Source organism: Bombina bombina, chromosome 2 (assembly GCF_027579735.1).
Source record: "Bombina bombina isolate aBomBom1 chromosome 2, aBomBom1.pri, whole genome shotgun sequence".
NCBI classification, from domain to species: domain Eukaryota; kingdom Metazoa; phylum Chordata; class Amphibia; order Anura; family Bombinatoridae; genus Bombina; species Bombina bombina.
Genome location: NC_069500.1, coordinates 688,127,909 through 688,146,818, shown reverse-complemented (window position 1 = coordinate 688,146,818; position 18,910 = coordinate 688,127,909). Strand labels below are relative to the sequence as shown.

At 39.6% G+C, this 18,910-nt stretch overlaps 1 protein-coding gene across 1 annotated transcript in view; it reads left to right on the top strand.

Annotated features, from left to right (window-relative positions):
* The window catches only part of MUSK (muscle associated receptor tyrosine kinase), a 329,242-nt gene that overhangs the window by 246,923 nt on the left and 63,409 nt on the right, over positions 1-18,910 (top strand). The window contains exons 14-15 of the mRNA XM_053700005.1: positions 8,170-8,365; positions 12,815-13,006. Coding sequence (XP_053555980.1) covers positions 8,170-8,365; positions 12,815-13,006 — 388 coding nt within the window. The remainder of the gene's footprint in view (positions 1-8,169; positions 8,366-12,814; positions 13,007-18,910) is intronic.

Below are 18,910 nucleotides of genomic sequence, written 5' to 3'. Positions count from 1 at the left end.
GCTAGTGTAAAAAATATATTCTAGTGCTCTGTTGCTCGCCCTGCTCCCATACTGTGAATTTGTAGTGAGCTCAACTCTGTGATTGTTTGTTGTGGACCTGTCCACACCTCCTCCTTTCTGGCCCAGCTTGTCTTGGTTGGTCACTTCCCCTCTCCTTTTCCCCTTCCCTTGGGTCATTTTCCTTTTTTTCCTGAGGTTCAGGATGGCCTGCAGCAACTTATTGTGTTGTAATACTAAAATTGATTGTGTGGTGTCTGCTGATTCTGGACGCGCCACCGTCCATGATGGAGGAGGTGTAATCCCAGTGTGTAGGCTGAGGCTGGCCCTGCTCGCATTTATGTTTCTTTATGTAGGTTAGCTTTAATCAGATAGTCAGACATAGGCCATCTTTCTATTCAGTACAGGTGAGACTGACTGAGATACCATTGTCACATCTCAAGGTTGACTACAACTCTATCAAAAAAGTAACTATTAAACTGTTAAAAAGACTGTATTCAACCACTTCTCCCAACAGTCTAAAGACACAGACCCAATGAGAAGGGACATAAGTGACCCAGAATTACAAGACGAGGGATCTCAGTCCAGTACGCAGTCTATCGCCAAATTGCAACACTATATCACTTAATCCACTATGAAAAAAATGTTAGCTGCGCAAACAAAATCTATCACTGCTGAGATCCAACGTAGCTCTGCAGAGCTTAGAAAGGATATTGCAGAGATTGGGGAAAGAGTAGATACTTTAGAGAGGCAACATGATGACCTTGCCACGGATCACTCAAACATACTATCATACACTGAGAGCCTTGCGGATCAAATCACCCAACTAGAGATAAAGCTTGCGGATGTAGAGGACAGAGCTCAGAGAAACAAATGTCTGATTTAGAGGTATACCGGAAAGTGTTACGGCAGGTGAACTGCAAGAATTCCTCAAGTCTCTTTTCACGGCACTATTGGGCACACTGGAGGGTTTGTTACATACTATGGAGTGAGCTCACAGAGCTCTGAGACCAAGGACAATGTTATCAGATAGGCCGAGAGATGTTGTGGTATGCTTCCATAACTTTACCTTCAAAGATCGTCTAATGCAGGCTGCCTTTAACAAACCAGCTTTACCAGACAAAGACATTCAACTCCTGCCGGACTTGTCTTCTCACACTCTGCAACAACGCAGGCTCTATTTACCCATAACCACGTTGCTCAGAAAGGCGAACATCAAGTATAGGTGGGGCTATCCCACTAAACTAATAGTGAGAAAGGATAATCAAACCCATGTGGTGACATCCCCATCTCAAGGCAACACTCTCCTAACTAACTGGGGTCCGCAAAAAGAACAGATGCCTTCGAAAGTTGCCCACTCTACCAAACTGAGGGTCTCAGCTCCAGAATAGACCTTGAAGAAACAAAGACCAAAACTTCAGAAATACAGCCTCCTCAATCAGTCTCTGCGGCCTCAAGCCTTGCTGACCTGAAATGTTTGAGCTAACTATGTTACAACTGTTGCATTCTTAATATGTTGTTTTAAAGTTTAGTTATATTTGCTACTTCACATTAGTTGTTTATATGAGAGTGGGGCTGACTACTTCAGCTCCATTTCTTACTTGCACTTGCTCCTCCCCCCAAAAAAATTGAGCCCACGTTAGGGTTCCACACAGGTGGACTATTTCCATCGATTTATCCTTCCCAGATATCCCCTCCCCCTCTAACTTTCATTCTCAACCCAATCTCTCCCCCCCCCACCGAACATCAAGTCACAAGGTAAATCCGAAGTCGATTTAGGGTATAGTGAAACATATGTCCTCCCTTAGGTTCATAACACACAATGTGAGAGGCCTAAGCACTACCGGTAAGAGAAGCCTTCTTGCCAGATCTCTTAAGTTTTGAATCGGCCCCTTTCTTTAAAAAACAAAGAGTGGCATATGAACCAATTCACATTATTAGAGTCCCTCAGGCTAGAATCATCATCCTAATCTGTAATTTAGACCATATTACATACACCTTAGTTTCCATCTACCTCCCAAATGTCCTCCATCCCAGATACCTAAAAAAGATCTTATGCAAGGTAGATCAGGTTAAGCATCGCAGGGTATTCTTGGCGGGTGATTTCAATATGGTCTGGGATAGCAAAATAGACAGGAAATCTAAATCCACTAATAAGAAGGCTACTGTTCCTAACTCTGTGAGTCTTAAATTTAGAACCCTAATGTTGCAATATACTATGATACCTGGAGGTCTTTCCACTCCTTAGATAAAGATTACACCCATTTCTCTCACCCTCATAATACTTATTCTAGGTTAGATTACCTTTTCTGCCACTCTGACTGACACTCTAGATTTAGTACAATCCACAAACATATCAATCTGCTCCTGGTCGGACCATGACCAAGTTCTCCTAGATCTTCAAGCCATAAATAGGACTAAATCCACTTGGCGGTAACCCCACCATATTTTGTCAGATGTACCTTTCAGGGAGGAACTAAGGAAAGAGTTGCAATTCCTTATACAAACAAATGGCAACCCACAAATTTGAGATTATATTATATGGGGGTCACTTAAGGCTACCACTCGCTACCAATCCCACCTTTTCAAATTAAAGCAACTTTTCTACTTAAAAAGTAACAAAGCTGACACCATGTTAGCAAATAGACTGAGACAGCGTACAGGGGCCTCACGTATTTAAAACAAGGGGACCACATTTTTAGACTCCCCGTCCAGATTGGCCAAATATTTAGTGAATACTACTCTGTCCTGTACAATATTCAAAATCAGGAACTCATAAAACCAGCCTCTCCAGAGGTTATATGCTCCTTCTTGCATTCTTTGAAGTTGCTGACCCTTAATGATGATCAGAGAGAAACCTTAGCTCACCCCTTCTCTATTCAAGAGGTCAAACAAGTTATTAAAAAATTAAAGGCATTTAAAGCCCCAGGTCCGGGTGGCTTTTCAGCAGTTTTCTATAAGACGTATTTACATGAAATCTCACCCCTCTTACTTAGATTCTTTAATTTGGCAAGCGAGGAGGGTAAGTTTCAGTGAGAGTTTCTTGAGGCCTCGATCATAATCATCCCTATACCAGATAAAGACCCTTCATCCTGCACTAATTATAGCCCCATCTCATTAATTAATGTACATATTAAAATATACTAAAAAAGTATAGTGAACAGGATCTCAAGGCTGCTCCATGATCTCATTGACCCTGACCAAATAGGCTTTATTCCGGGTAGGGAGGGCCCAGATAACCCCAGATTTCTGAACATCCTTTTAGAAACTAAAAGGCTGAATAAGCCCTTGTTGGTCATCTCCCTGGATGCTGATAAGGCGTTTGACCAGGTTAGATGGGAATACCTATGGTCTTGGAAACTTTTTAATTCCCTGAACACATAATTCTGGCCTTAAAAGCATTATATTCCACTCCCACGGCCTCTGTTCAAAGACTGGGATTTACTTCCCCATCCTTCCCCATTTCCAATAGCACCTGGCAGGGCTGTCCCTTGTTCCCCTTGCTATTTGCCCTAGTGATAGAGCCCTTAGCAGCACAAATTTGGAGTGATAGCAAAGTTGAGGGAATCACATTGCATGGCACGGTACACAAGATTGCGTTGTTTGCTGACGACACTATGATTTTTTCGACCAAGCCACTACAGACTATACCTAGATTGTTAGAGATTCTGGAAACAATTAGTAACCTTTCTTATTACAGATTAAAAACTGAAATCTTTACTAGAGGACACCCTGTTGACCTGCCTAAATACTTACATGATAAATACAATTTTATAGTTAAAGAGAAGCACATAAAACCCTTAGGGATTAAATAATCAAGTGATATTCCCTAAATTATAAACGCAAACTACCGCCCCTTGCTATCTGAGCTGAGAACCCTCAGGCAAAAATGGCACTCCAACTCTATTTCCTGGCTTGGACGCATTGCAGCCCTTAAAATGTGCTATCTTCCTAAATTGACTTATTCATTTTGGTGCCTTTCAATTTGAGTACTGAAACAAATGTTAATACAGTTTCAAAGTGAATGCATAAAGTACATATGGCAGGGAAAACCCCACGTATAGCCCACAACATTATATAGTACCCTAGACTACATGGTGGGGTTGCCTCTCCATCCATCACTAGATACTTTGAGGTGGCGATGCTCACTCATATTTCTCAATGGAGAATCAAAGACTCGCATATTAAATGGAGGGGAATTGAGCAAGCCTCACTACCCTTCAATATTTATTTACATGATCTCATTTGGACCCCACCACATTGCCGTAGAAATGTATCTATCAACAATCTATTAATTAAAGAATGCCTCTCATTTTGGGATCAGATTAGGCATTATAAACTGATAGCACCCCATCCCTCTCCCATCACTGCTATTTCAGGCCTTCATACAGGCCTCCCTGACACGTTTGGGTTTTGAAAAGGTATCAGACCTATGGTCCACCTCTTCACAAGGCCATTTTGTTACGCTAGACCAAAATATTGAATCCACACGTGCCACCGTTTCTAGTTTTTGAATATGCTCGATTAATTAGTCTATTATCTAGCAGGGGATTCAAGCCTATACCTCCCCATCAGTTAACATTGTGGGAATCTAGATGGCAGCATGGGTTTAGACTAAGCAAACCTATGTAAATCCACTATAGTCTAATTGAAGGGGCGTCGCCTATCTATAAAGCTCCACACATAATGAAATGGGAACAAAAATGTAATATATCTATTCCTACTCAGGTCTGGCAACGTACACTCCAGATTAGCTAAATTGTTACCTACTGCTTCTCCTAAATGTTTGAGAAACTGCGACCACCTAGGACACATGTTTGGTGGGGTTGCCCGAAATTCAAACCACTTTGGAAGACTTGTTTCATTACACTATCCAGATTAGGGATCCCCCTCTCCAAGTCTCCGGAAATGGCCTTATTTCATTTAGGATCCTGCAAGCTACCCAAGCACCATGGATATTTATGTATATACCTCTTTTTAGCTATAAAACTATCCATCACCGATCATGGAAAAAATTAAATCCCCCCCCCCCCTCCTGGCCAGAAATAATTAAAGTTATGGCGTATATTTAGTCCATGAAAAAAATGTGTTCTATTCCTTAGAAAAACCAGACCTCTTTGACATGATCTGGGCTGTCTGGCAAGCCATATTCAACACTCATTGGCTTCCTAACCTAGACACCTAAGGAGTCTTCCCCCAACCTTCGCACGGTCCCTCCTCTCCTCACTAAACTCCTCTCTCAATAACACCACCCTCTCAGCATCTTCACCATCCTTACACAGCAACAATTTTCCATTACCCTGGCTGCCCCTGTTCCCCACCTACCTCCCTTCTGGTACAGAATTCTTAACCTACTGTGCTAATGTATAACTCCTAAAGGGAGTAGATATACATGAGCTCTGAATGTTATTCACTTGTTTTATGTATTTTTTTTCTTTTGTCTTCTGTGCTTTTGTGTGCTTAACAGTACACTGTTGTATCTTTAATTAGAAAATCAATAAAATATAAAAAAAAAAAAAAAAATCTATTTCTTAGTTGACACTCAAAATTAAAATTCTTGATATATGGTATAGCCACCATTTGCCTTTATAACTGCTTTATCTCTGTCTGATATTGATGCTACAAATTTGTACAGAGATTATCAAGCACTTCTTTATAGTATCCCAGACAGTGTGTAGAGATGTCACAGTGTGCATCTCCTTTTCCCTTTGCAAATGCTCTCAAATATGTTAAATGTGGTTGAGGTATAGTCATTGGGGAGGGAAAAACCACAAAAATTAGTACTCCTTCCTCTTTCTTGTACTTCAGAACAGCTCTGATGTGTGCTAAACTAAAAGGGCTGGCATGATCCCGCAGAAAGATGGTACTTCACATGAACTCTGAGATTAAAACGAAAAATTTAAAATTCTGCTTAATCAGGGAACAGAATATTTTTCTAGCCTTGCACTGAGAAATGTATGTATTGTTTGTCCTGCACTTATCATTTAGTTTTTTTTTTAAGAATCAGTGGTTTAAAGATCACTGCTCTTCCATGAAAATTGAGCTTTGTCTTGACTGTGCCTTTGCTTACTGGTGTAGGGTGTTTCTAAATATCAGCTGGACTTGAATTGTAAATTTAGATGCTGTTTTATTCCATAATGAATTAGCTTTATATACTGCTTTTATGTTAGTGTAATCACTTTAGTTTTGCCTTCTCTTGCTTTATATGAAAATAATTTAGGGAAGTATTTCTAACTTGTTTAATTGTATAATTGCTATACTAAGCTTCTATGATGTTATGATATGATTTAAAAAACAAAATTCAATTGATGCCCTTCTTCAAAGGCCCTAACAGGAACACTAGCAAGATCATAGTACCATAATTACTATCAGGTGTTTATTTAGGTTATTTAAAGTCAAATACATACAGATGGATGTTACCCATTGAATGAAAAATAAAGTATGATACCACTGCTAAAAAGGTATATGCAAATGTTGTTTGAAAAGGATATTAAGATTCTAAGGGGTAGATTTATCATAGTGCGAGCGGACATGATCTGAAGTATCATATTCGCTGCACATCGATAAATGCTGACAGCATAGGCTGTCGGCATTTATCATTGCACAAGCAGTTCTTGTGAACTGCTAGTGCAATGCCGCCCACTGCAGATTGGCCGCTAGCAGGGGGTGTCAATCAGCCCGATCATATTCGATCGGGTTGATTTCTGTCCGCGGCCTCAGAGCAGACGGACAAGTTATGGATCAGCGGTCTTTAGACTGCTGCTTCATAACTTCTGTTTCCAGCGAGCCTGGAAACTCTATAAACTCGGTTAAAACAAAAACATAACTTTAACCTCAAATAATGTTACCTGGTGTTCACGACAAAGATACCTTACTCCTACTTTCATCCCAAATTTCTTCAGTTTAATGTCCCTCCAAAGGCTGAGTTGCAGACTACAAATGAAACTCTTTACTGTTATGGCTAACAGTGCCAACAGTTGAAACCTAAAATATGGAAGCAAACCCGAAATTTCTCAACCCAAGACTGGGGCCAACAAGTGTTGCAAAGTCCTTTACTAGAACTATATCATTTTCTCTGTTCAGGTAATCTAGATATATACAAGTTAATCAAGGCATTATGGTCACCACCTAACCTCTTCCAGAACAGAAGACCTAGCCTAAGCCTAATTATTATACCCTATAGTTATCAGCCCTGCCCTTAGACTTATATTATTACTACCAGCATCATTAGTTTAACAGATGGGGAACAACTTAAGGGGACTACAAAATCTGTTGAGAATCAATAAATAGGGGAATAGGTTATAAAAATGTAGATATGGGTCCTATTGTTGTACCATAAGGTGGAATTGAAAGCCTTTACTTTGAGATCACCTATGTAATTTGGGTACTATGTTTTCTTTATTGTGCAAATGTTTAGTTTTTTTTTATTGGCTTCTTGTTTCCTCTTCTTTACATTCTTACTACTTTCTTTTGTACCCTTAATTATAAGGAATTAATTATGCCTATACAGGCTTTGAAGGGTACTAGCTATCTTTTTTTTTTATTATTTTACCTTACGGGCTCCTGAAGTGGAATTTAAAAAAAAATAATATATATGTCTCTATGCAAAGCGTTCCTACTCAGAGATTTTAACATATTGAGGACTGTTTATTTCTGAAGACAGCCTAGTTATCAGTCCCAAGATTTCAGTTTCAGTTTCATGTGGACTATTTATTTGTAATTTGTTTGTTTCCTAATATATGATCAAAATGGTTATGGCTTTGCTTTTTTCACCCCATTGTAACAGGAATAATATTTAATAAAGTTGTGAAGGAAAAAAACCTTACTCCAACAACTGCAACTCCTTTATCTCTGGTCTCCCAAGCTACCATCTGTTTAATATTTAATTAATTATTAATGCCTCTGCCAAGACCGATCATCTTCACATATCACACTGCTGCTCTGCTCAACCCTTCAATGGTTTCCCTTAACCAATTAGGATTCTCCCACTCTTATTAGCTAACCATAATATACTTAAAAATATAAATAGATTTCATAAGCACATTATACACTGCAAATTTTCAGATACAATGAAAGCTGAATTTTTACTAGGCAACAGAGCTGTGTGGAGTTATAAATGAATTTCCCCTTCCACTAAATAATCAATATTTTATCTTTTTTTTCTATTTAAAGGTGAAGTAGATCATGACGCAACAATAAAAACAGTGTTTGAGATGCCCATTATACCATCTTCATCATCGACATTCTCTCCAACACACTCTATGATAGTCATCATAGCAACCATCTCTAGTTTTGCTGCTATGGCTTTAGTGTTAATTGGTGTACTTGTTTGCTGCCGGAGGCAAAAGAAGTTAAAAAATGATAACAGGTAACTTTATTTGTATGTTAGAATGATGGGCAATTAGATACATAAAACATGATGATTAAAAACTTCACTGGCAAGGAGATATATCACTCACAGGGGCCTATTTAACAAAGGTCTGTCGGACCTAATCCGACAGTTCGGATCAGGTCCGACAGACCTCGCTGAATGCGGAGAGCAATACGCTCTCCATATTCAGCATTGCACCAGCAGCTCTTGTGAGCTGCTGGTGCAACGCCGCCCCCTGCAGATTTACGGCCAATTGGCCACTAGCAGGGGTTGTCAATCAACCCAATCGTACTCAATTGGGTTTAAATGCGGCGAAGTCTGTCCGTCTGCTCTTTAGACCGCTGCTTCATAACTCGTGTTTCTGGCTAGCCTTCAGGCTCACCAGAAACACGGGCCCTCAAGCTCCACCCTGAGCCTGATAAATGGGCCCCACAAACTTAACTAGATAAACAGTTCTAGAGCCCAGAGTACTGACAAGGGGGTATATTTATCATAGTGCAAGCGGACATGATACGATGTAGCGTATCATATCCACTCCAAATCAATAAATGCCGACAGCATACACTGTCAGCATTTATCATTGCACAAGCAGTTCTTGTGAACTGCTGGTGCAATGCCACCCCCTGCAGATTTGAGGCCAATCGGCCGCTAGCAGTGGGTGTCAATCAACCCGATTGTATTCGATCGGGTCGATTTCTGTTCACTGCCTCAGAGCAGGCGGACAAGTTATGGAGCAGTGGTCTTTAGACCGCTGCTTCATAACTTCTGTTTCCAGCAAGCCTGAAGGCTCACCGGAAACAAGGGGCATCAAGCTCCATTCAGAGCTTGATAATTAGGCCCCAAGACCTCTGACAAGACTTCTTAGATAATCTCACCAGAGTGGAGAGCTTTAGATCAACTGTCCCTTAGTAATAGAAAACAAAGATCAATATTTAAGTAGCATCTTTCATTTCATAAGCTTCCTTTCGGCTAGATTACGAGTTTTGTGTTAAGCTTAAAAAGCAGCGTTAACAGGTCCTAACGCTGCTTTTTAACGCCCGCTAGTATTACGAGTCTTGCAGGTTTAGGGGCACCGCACACTTCTTTGGCCTTAACACAAATCAACTTACGTAAATTTCGTAAAGTCTTTTTTCAATGGGACTTGCATAGCGCCGGTATTACGAGTTTGTCCTGGGAGGCCAAAAAGTGAGCAGTACACCCTCTACCTCCAAGATTCCTAATGCATTCTAAAGTCAGTAGTTATGAGTTTAACACTACAAAGCTGTAGCATAAAACTCATAACTAAAGTGCTAAAAAGTACACTAACACCCATAAACTACCTATTAACTCCTAAACCGAGGCCCTCCCGCATCGCAAACACTAGAATAAATATATTAACCCCTAAGCCGCCGCACTCCCACCTTGCAAACACTAGTTAAATATTATTAACCCCTAATCTGCTGCCCCCAACATCGCCGCCACCTACATTATACTTATTAACCCCTAATCTTCCACTCTGGACATCGCCGCCACCTACATTATATTTATTAACCCCTAATCTGCTGCCCCAACATCATCGCCACCTACCTACATTTATTAACCCTTAATCTGCCGTCCCCAATGTCGCCGCCACTATTCTAAATTTATTAACCCTTTAAACCTAAGTCTAACCATAACCCTAACATAGGCTGACCATATTGCTGCTTTAAAAGGGACACATATGAAAAATACATAAGGCAGGGTTCTCATAATGGAACATTATCACAAACCATTTCTTTAAACAGCCCTGACATATGTATTTTTCATATGTGTCCCTTTTTAAAGCGGCAATAGGGTCAGCCAACCCTAACAACCCCTAACTTAAATATAATTTAAAACCAAATACTTACCTATAAAATAAACCCTAAGCTAGCTACAATATAAGTAATAGTTACATTGTATCTAGCTTAGGGTTTATTTTTATTTTACAGACAAGTTTGTATTTTTTTTAACTAGGTAGAATAGTTAGTAAATAGTTATTAACTATTTAATAACTACCTAGGTAAAATAAATACAAATTTACCTGTAAAATAAAACCTAACCTAAGTTACAATAACACCTAACACTACACTACAATTAAATAAATTCCCTACATTAAATACAATTAACTAAATTCAATAAAATTAGCTAAATTACCAAAAAAAAGCAAAACACTAAATTACAGAAAAAAAAATAAAAATACAAGATATTTAAACTAATTACAACTAATCTAAGAGCCCTATAAAAATAAAAAAGCCCCTCAAAATAATAAAACCCCCTAGCCTAAACTAAACTATCAATAGCCCTTAAAAGGGTATTTTGCTGGGCATTGCCCCAAAGAAATAAGCTCTTTTACCTGTAAATAAAAAATAAAAATACCCCCCAACAGTAAAACCCACCACACACACAACCAACCCCCCAAATAAAAGCCTAACTAAAAAAACCTAAGCTCCCCATTGCCCTGAAAAGGATGGGCATTGCCCTTAAAAGGGCATTTAGCTCTATTGCTGCCCAAAACCCTAACCTAAAAAACCCCCCAACCAAATACACCCTTAAAAAAATCCTAACACTAACCCCCGAAGATTCACTAACCGGGAGAAGTCTTCATCCAAGAGGCAAGATGTCCTCAACGAAGCCAGCAGAAGTGTTCCTCCAGATGGGCAGAAGTGGTGCTCCAGACAGGCAGAAGCCTTCATCCAAGCGGCAAGAAGTCATTCTCCAGTCCAGATGGGCAGAAGTCTTCATCCAGACGGCATCTTCTATCTTCATCCATCCGGCGCGGAGCGGCTCCATTTTCAAGACATCGGGCGCAGAGCATCCTCTTTAACCGACGGCTTCTTCGGAATGAATGTTTCTTTAGGTGATGTCATCTAAGATGGCGTCCCTTAGATTCCGATTGGCTAGAATTCTATCAGCCAATCGGAATTAAGGTAGAAAAAATCCTATTGACTGATGCAATCAGCCAATAGGTTTCATCTGGCATTCTATTGGCTGTTCCAATCAGCCAATAGAATGCAAGCTCAATCCTATTGGCTGATTGGATCAGCCAATAGGATTGAAGTTCAATCCTATTGGCTGATTGCATCAGCCAATAGGATTTTTTCTACCTTAATTCCGATTGGCTAAAAGAATTCTATCAGCCAATCAGAATTTAAGGGATGCCATCTTGGATGACATCACTTAAAGGTACATTCATTCCGAAGAAGCCGTCAATTGAAGAGGATGCTCCGTGCCGGATGTCTTGAAGATGGACCCGCTCCACGCCGGATGGATGAACATAGAAGATGCCATCTGGATGAAGACTTCTGCCCGTCTGGAGGACAACTTCTGCCCGTCTGGAGGACCACTTCTGCCGGCTTCGTTGAGGACATCTTGCCGCTTGGATGAAGACTTCTCCTGGTAAGTGAATCTTTGGGGGTTAGTGTTAGGATTTTTTTAAGGGTATATTGGGTGGGTTTTATTTTTAGGTTAGGGCTTTGGGCAGCAATAGAGCTAAATGCCCTTTTAAGGGCCAGCTGTATAGTCACAGTCCGGCCCGACCGCGCTGTGACAGGAGCGAGCTGCACTTAGTGCTATGGCGTTGTCGGGCCGGGCTGTGACTATACAGCTGGCCCGATGCGCTGACTAAAAATAACAGACCCGCTCAGCAGAGAGCAGAGAGCGGGTCTGTAAAAGCGCCGTATTTTAGCAAATTAAACTGTAAAAAATGCTTTTATGGCTATAGCACCTAAATAATGTTATATAATTCTGCACTATGTGCAGAATTATATAACATTATTTTTTAAGGTTTACTGTCCCTTTAACCTACATGCTTAGCATTGTTGGTAACAAATTATCATTGTCAATATTCTGGCCTTGTCGATAGCACCGGATAGTGTAACCTCTTAAACAGTGATTTCATCCTCTAGATCTGCTGTTTTGATCTGTACATCAATCATCAGAGGAACCTGCTTAACCCCTTCCCGCCTAGACTTATTTATCTACATCAGAACAAAGTTGAGATGTAAACAAATAAATAAAAATTGAAATCACAGGATTTTTCATGCAATCACGTGATTTCAATAATGGGATCGGGTCAGGGGGGGAGTGTCTATGATGCTAGGCACTCCCTCCAGCCGTGATCCCATTTAGGAAGATGCAAAGGCTTCAGGATAGCCAAACGATTAGGACATTCCATGCCGTCCTAAGGGCGCTAAAGCAAAGCACAATAAGGACGGCATGGGATGTCCTAATGGTGGGAAGGGGTTAAATATCAAAAGAACTACATAACTCTCTGTAATAACTCTTTTGAGGAAAATATCTAAATATTTACGTGTGATTTTCTAGTGTTTAGATAGTTAGATAAATAGATAGATAGATAGATAGATAGATAGAGATAGTTATAGTAGAGTTATCAAAAAATAACAATTAACATATAATGATAATAAATAACAATACGTTGTATTTCAGTGAAGCTGCATCACCGACACTTACAGCCCTACCATCGGAACTTTTACTTGACAGACTACACCCTAATCCCATGTACCAGCGTATGCCGCTCCTTCTTAATCATAAACTTATCAGCCTGGAGTACCCAAGAAATAACATTGAATATGTCAGAGATATTGGTGAAGGAGCTTTTGGAAGGGTTTTTCAAGCCAGGTAATACATTTTTCTTTTCTTATTTCAAATGATCACTGGTGTATTCTTTTGTATTGTTATGTAAGTAAAATACCATAGCTATTGGCAAAATTACTTCAGCTCACAACTTATTATTTTCTGCAGGAAATGATGCGAATATTATGCATTTGAGGCATAAAGATGAACTTCTCAGTTCCTCTAAAAATATGTATATAAGCTTATGCCAAACACAGGGCCAACACTAAAATAGTAATCTACTTATTTCCTCTTGGTCAGTGGTCATTGTTTCTGTTCCCTATAAATTATTATGTGTAGCATCAGTTATGTAACAGCTACATTTATTTCTTAGATTTCACACTCACTATATTTTTGTATAAGACTAGTTTGTCCTAGAAGTTATCAAACTTTTTTATATTTTTAGTAGTGTAGTGTTTTCTGATATTAAATTAGACTCCTAACAAATATTACCATGCATGTTCACATTGTTGAACTTGATCAATATGAGGTTTATTAATAGCATGAGGGTAAGTTATGAGTTCCTCACCGAATTAAAGGTGATTCCAGGATCACACATTACTGTGCAAGAATGCCAGGTAGACTCCATAGAGTCTCACTTCTGATTGGTGTGCATGTTAGATGCGAGAAAAATGTGGTGATTTTCCTCAGTAATGACCACAACACCAAGGAGCTCAAATGTATGAATATATTATTTGTTAATGCATAAAATGTCAGTGAAGCCCAATCTTGATGCTTGTTAGAAAACTTTAGCAAAAAAACAAACTGCATTTGTATTGCCCATACTTTTTTAGGGTTAAAACAATACTAGGTGATTCCTTAGACCAGAGCTTTCCAAACTTTTCATGTTGGTGACACACTTTGTAGACCTACATCATTTTGCGACACAGTAATTCAGTTGTACTAGCAAACAGGAGGTTAAACTAACTTGTTTTAAAAGATATGGACACATACATAAATTATATAATAACAAAATGCATTTACAAGTAACAGTATGTATGTGCAAGAATTAAAACAAGTTTAATAACAACGATAGCTACTTACTATTTTAATGGGATGTATGAGGTTGATGGGATGAACACAGTTTCAGAATATTTGGTGTAATATTAGATAAAGACACTCACATTTCATCATCAAGCATTTTTAAGCTTCCACTTCCTATCCATATATCAAGAGCAGGAGCAGCAATTCACTACTGGGAGCTAGTTGCAAAAAAATCCCACTGACTTCAGCTCAGCGTTTAAGCTGCCACCCTCAGAGCTCTGTGAGTCCGACTGACTACTGCCCATGCTGCAAACACACTGCTGTCCCACTCACTGGCTACACTTGCAGTCACGAGCCAATTAAGGAGACTACACGTGCAGTTAGGAGCCAATGTGCCGGCAAATCCACCAATGGTAATAGTTTCAGTTCCCACTGAGCTGTGCCAATTGGTTAAGATGATTTGTGACCCACTAGGTATCAATCACGTGTCAACCATGTGATATGGTAGCAGGCAGGTGGAAAGTCAGAAACCAAAAAACAATTTAAAAAAAAATAAAAAATTTAAAAACATTTGTGCTTAAGCAGGGACACACCTACACACTGCTGCCGACACACTAGTGTGTCCCGACACACAGTTTGGAAAGCACTGCCTTAGACAATTAAACGGTTTTCCTTCAAAATGGAGAACAGTGAATTCACCAAGATGAAACAGCAAATGTGCGGTAATTCTTTGTTTGAAGGGATGACACATTTCACTGCTTATCCCTGTCCTGAATTAATAAAAAAAATCATTAATTTCTTCAAATTACAATCCAGCTCCGTATTCTAAAATGGGGAAAATATTCAATATGAAATGTTAGGATTTAATTCCCATGCTTTTCAATAATCATGACCAATTGAAAATTAGAAGGTAAAATTGATTTTTGCCCCTGCACCATCTTACAATTTAGCGCTAGATTACAAGTGCTGCACTATTCAGCGCTCCCACTTGAGCATTTTGTGCCCTTGTTAGCACACTTATTACAAGTTGAAAGCAAATTTTTTATGCCCAAGAAAAAACCTGAAGATTGCTAAACTAAGGACTTTGGATATCAAAACAGTGCTAACTTACGGCTAGATTTAGAGTTTTGTCGGTAACGACCCGCGTAGCTAACGCTGGCTTTTTTCTGGCCGCACCTTTAAAATAACTCTGGTATTGAGAGTCCACAGAATGGCTGCGTTAGGCTCCAAAAAAGGAGCGTAGAGCATATTTAACGCAACTTCAACTCTCGATACCAGAGTTGCTTACGGACGCGGCCAGCCTCAAAAACGTGCTCGTGCACGATTCCCTCATAGGAAACAATGGGGCTGTTTGAGCTGAAAAAAAACACCTGCAAAAAAGCCGCGTTCAGCTCCTAACGCAGCCCCATTGTTTGCTATGGGGAAACACTTCCTATGTCTGCACCTAACACTCTAACATGTACCCCGAGTCTAAACACCCCTAACCTTACACTTATTAAACAGTTTTAAATCTAATTTTTTAAATAAAATTCCTTTTATGATACCCCCGCTCTTATTGTCTACTATCAATCTGATCCTATGTGTGGAGCGGTATCTTGCCACTTACACCAAGGACTCTGAGCCATTAATCCTCCCACAGACGCTGTGGGCCTCTGACGTCTGTGTTTCTCCGCCGTAGCGGATTGGACCATTGGAGCGTTAGAGCCTTCTTCCTATTGGACCGTCTGGCGGGCGACTAAGGTTCCGTCCTGTCTAGTTTGGCATACGTTTATGCCATCTCACTTGTGAGTATCTTGCCATTTGTGTGTGCTGTTCGCTCTAACCTGCATTATAGCGACACCACGATACTGTCCCATAAGGCGCCTCTTTCTGTTTTCTGCTCCTACAGATATCTGCCATCATCCTATCTTCGGGAGTGCTGCCGTCAGATCGGGTGGCCTGTGGTGGGGTTCTACCTTGCCTCCCCCGAGACTGGTTCTGTTTTTTGTGCTCTGCTCCTCATATGTGCGCACCTCCACAAGGACTCAATCCTCATTTTATCTGACTTATTAACCCCTAATCTGCCGCCCCCGCTATCGCTGACCCCTGCATATTATTATTAACCCCTAATCTGCTGCTCAGTAAACCGCCGCTACTTACATTATCGATATGTACCCCTAATCTGCTGTCCCTAACACCGCCGACCCCTATATTATATTTATTAACCCCTAATCTGCCCCCCACAACGTCGCCTCCACCTGCCTACACTTATTAACCCCTAATCTGCCGAGCAAACCGCACCGCTATTATAATAAAGTTATTAACCCCTAATCCGCCTCACTAACCCTATAATAAATAGTATTAACCCCTAATCTGCCCTCCCTAACATCGCCGACACCTAACTTCAAACATTAACCCCTAATCTGCCGACTGGAGCTCACCGCTATTCTAATAAATGTATTAACCCCTAAAGCTAAGTCTAACCCTAACACTAACACCCCCCTAAGTTAAATATAATTTAAATCTAACGAAATTAATTAACTCTTATTAAATAAATTATTCCTATTTAAAGCTAAATACTTACCTGTAAAATAAATCCTAACATAGCTACAATATAAATTATAATTATATTATAGCTATTTTAGGATTTATATTTATTTTACAGGTAACTTTGTATTTATTTTAACCAGGTACAATAGCTAAAATAGTTAAAATAATTACAAAGTTACCTGTAAAATAAATCCTAACCTAAGTTACAATTAAACCTAACACTACACTATCAATAAATTAATTAAATAAAATACCTACAATTACCTACAATTAAACCTAACACTACACTATCAATACATTAATTAAATACAATATCTACAAATAAATACAATGAAATAAACTAACTAAAGTACAAAAAATAAAAAAGAACTAAGTTACAAAAAATAAAAAAATATTTACAAACATCAGAAAAATATTACAACAATTTTAAACTAATTACACCTACTCTAAGCCCCCTAATAAAATAACAAAGACCCCCAAAATAATAAAATGCCCTACCCTATTCTAAATTACTAAAGTTCAAAGCTCTTTTACCTTACCAGCCCTGAACAGGGCCCTTTGCGGGGCATGCCCCAAAGAATTCAGCTCTTTTGCCTGTAAAAAAAACACATACAATACCCCCCCCCCAACATTACAACCCACCACTCACATACCCCTAATCTAACCTAAACCCCCCTTAAATAAACCTAACACTAAGCCCCTGAAGATCTTCCTACCTTATCTTCACCATACCAGGTTCACCAATCGATCCAGAAGAGCTCCTCCGATGTCCTGATCCAAGCCCAAGCAGGGGGCTGAAGATGTCCATGATCCGGCTGAAGTCTTCATCCAAGCGGGAGCTGAAGAGGTCCATGATCCGGCTGAAGTCTTCTATCAACGGCATCTTCAATCTTCTTTCTTCCGGATCCATCTTGTAGACCTCCGACGTGGAACATCCTGCTAGCCCGACGGACTACCGACGAATGAAGGCTCCTTTAAGGGACGTCATCCAAGATGGCGTCCCTCGAATTCCGATTGGCTGATAGGATTCTATCAGCCAATCGGAATTAAGGTAGGAAAATTCTGATTGGCTGATGGAATCAGCCAATCAGAATCAAGTTCAATCCGATTGGCTGATCCGATCAGCCAATCAGATTGAGCTCGCATTCTATTGGCTGTTCCGATTTTCCTACCTTATCAGCCAATCGGAATTCGAGGGACGCCATCTTGGATGATGTCCCTTAAAGGAGCCTTCATTCGTCGGTAGTCCGTCGGGCCAGCAGGATGTTCCGCGTCGGAGGTCTACAAGATGGATCCGGAAGAAAGAAGATTGAAGATGCCGTTGATAGAAGACTTCAGCCGGATCATGGACCTCTTCAGCTCCCGCTTGGATGATGACTTCAGCCGGATCATGGACCTCTTCAGCTCCCGCTTGGATGAAGACTTCAGCCGGATCATGGACATCTTCAGCCCCCTGCTTGGGCTTGGATCAGGACATCGGAGGAGCTCTTCTGGATCGATCGGTGAACCTGGTATGGTGAAGATAAGGTAGGAAGATCTTCAGGGGCTTAGTGTTAGGTTTATTTAAGGGGGGTTTGGGTTAGATTAGGGGTATGTAGGTGGTGGGTTGTAATGTTGGGGGGGGTATTGTATGTTTTTTTTTTACAGGCAAAAGAGCTGAATTCTTTGGGGCATGCCCCGCAAAGGGCCCTGTTCAGGGCTGGTAAGGTAAAAGAGCTTTGAACTTTAGTAATTTAGAATAGGGTAGGGCATTTTTTTATTTTGGGGGTCTTTGTTATTTTATTAGGGGGCTTAGAGTAGGTTTAATTAGTTTAAAATTGTTGTAATATTTTCTGATGTTTGTAAATATTTTTTTATATTTTGTAACTTAGTTCTTTTTTATTTTTTGTACTTTAGTTAGTTTATTTCATTGTATTTATTTGTAGATATTGTATTTAATTAATGTATTGATAGTGTAGTGTTAGGTTTAATTGTAGGTAATTGTAGGTATTTTATTTAATTAATTTATTGATAGTGTAGTGTTAGGTTTAATTGTAACTTAGGTTAGGATTTATTTTACAGGTAATTTTGTAATTATTTTAACTATTTTAGCTATTGTACCTGGTTAAAATAAATACAAAGTTACCTGTAAAATAAATATAAATCCTAAAATAGCTATAATATAATTATAATTTATATTGTAGCTATATTAGGATTTATTTTACAGGTAAGTATTTAGCTTTAAATAGGAATAATTTATTTAATAAGAGTTAATTAATTTCGTTAGATTTAAATTATATTTAACTTAGGGGGGTGTTAGTGTTAGGGTTAGACTTAGCTTTAGGGGTTAATAAATTTATTAGAATAGCGGTGAGCTCCGGTCAACAGATTAGGGGTTAATGTTTGAAGTTAGGTGTC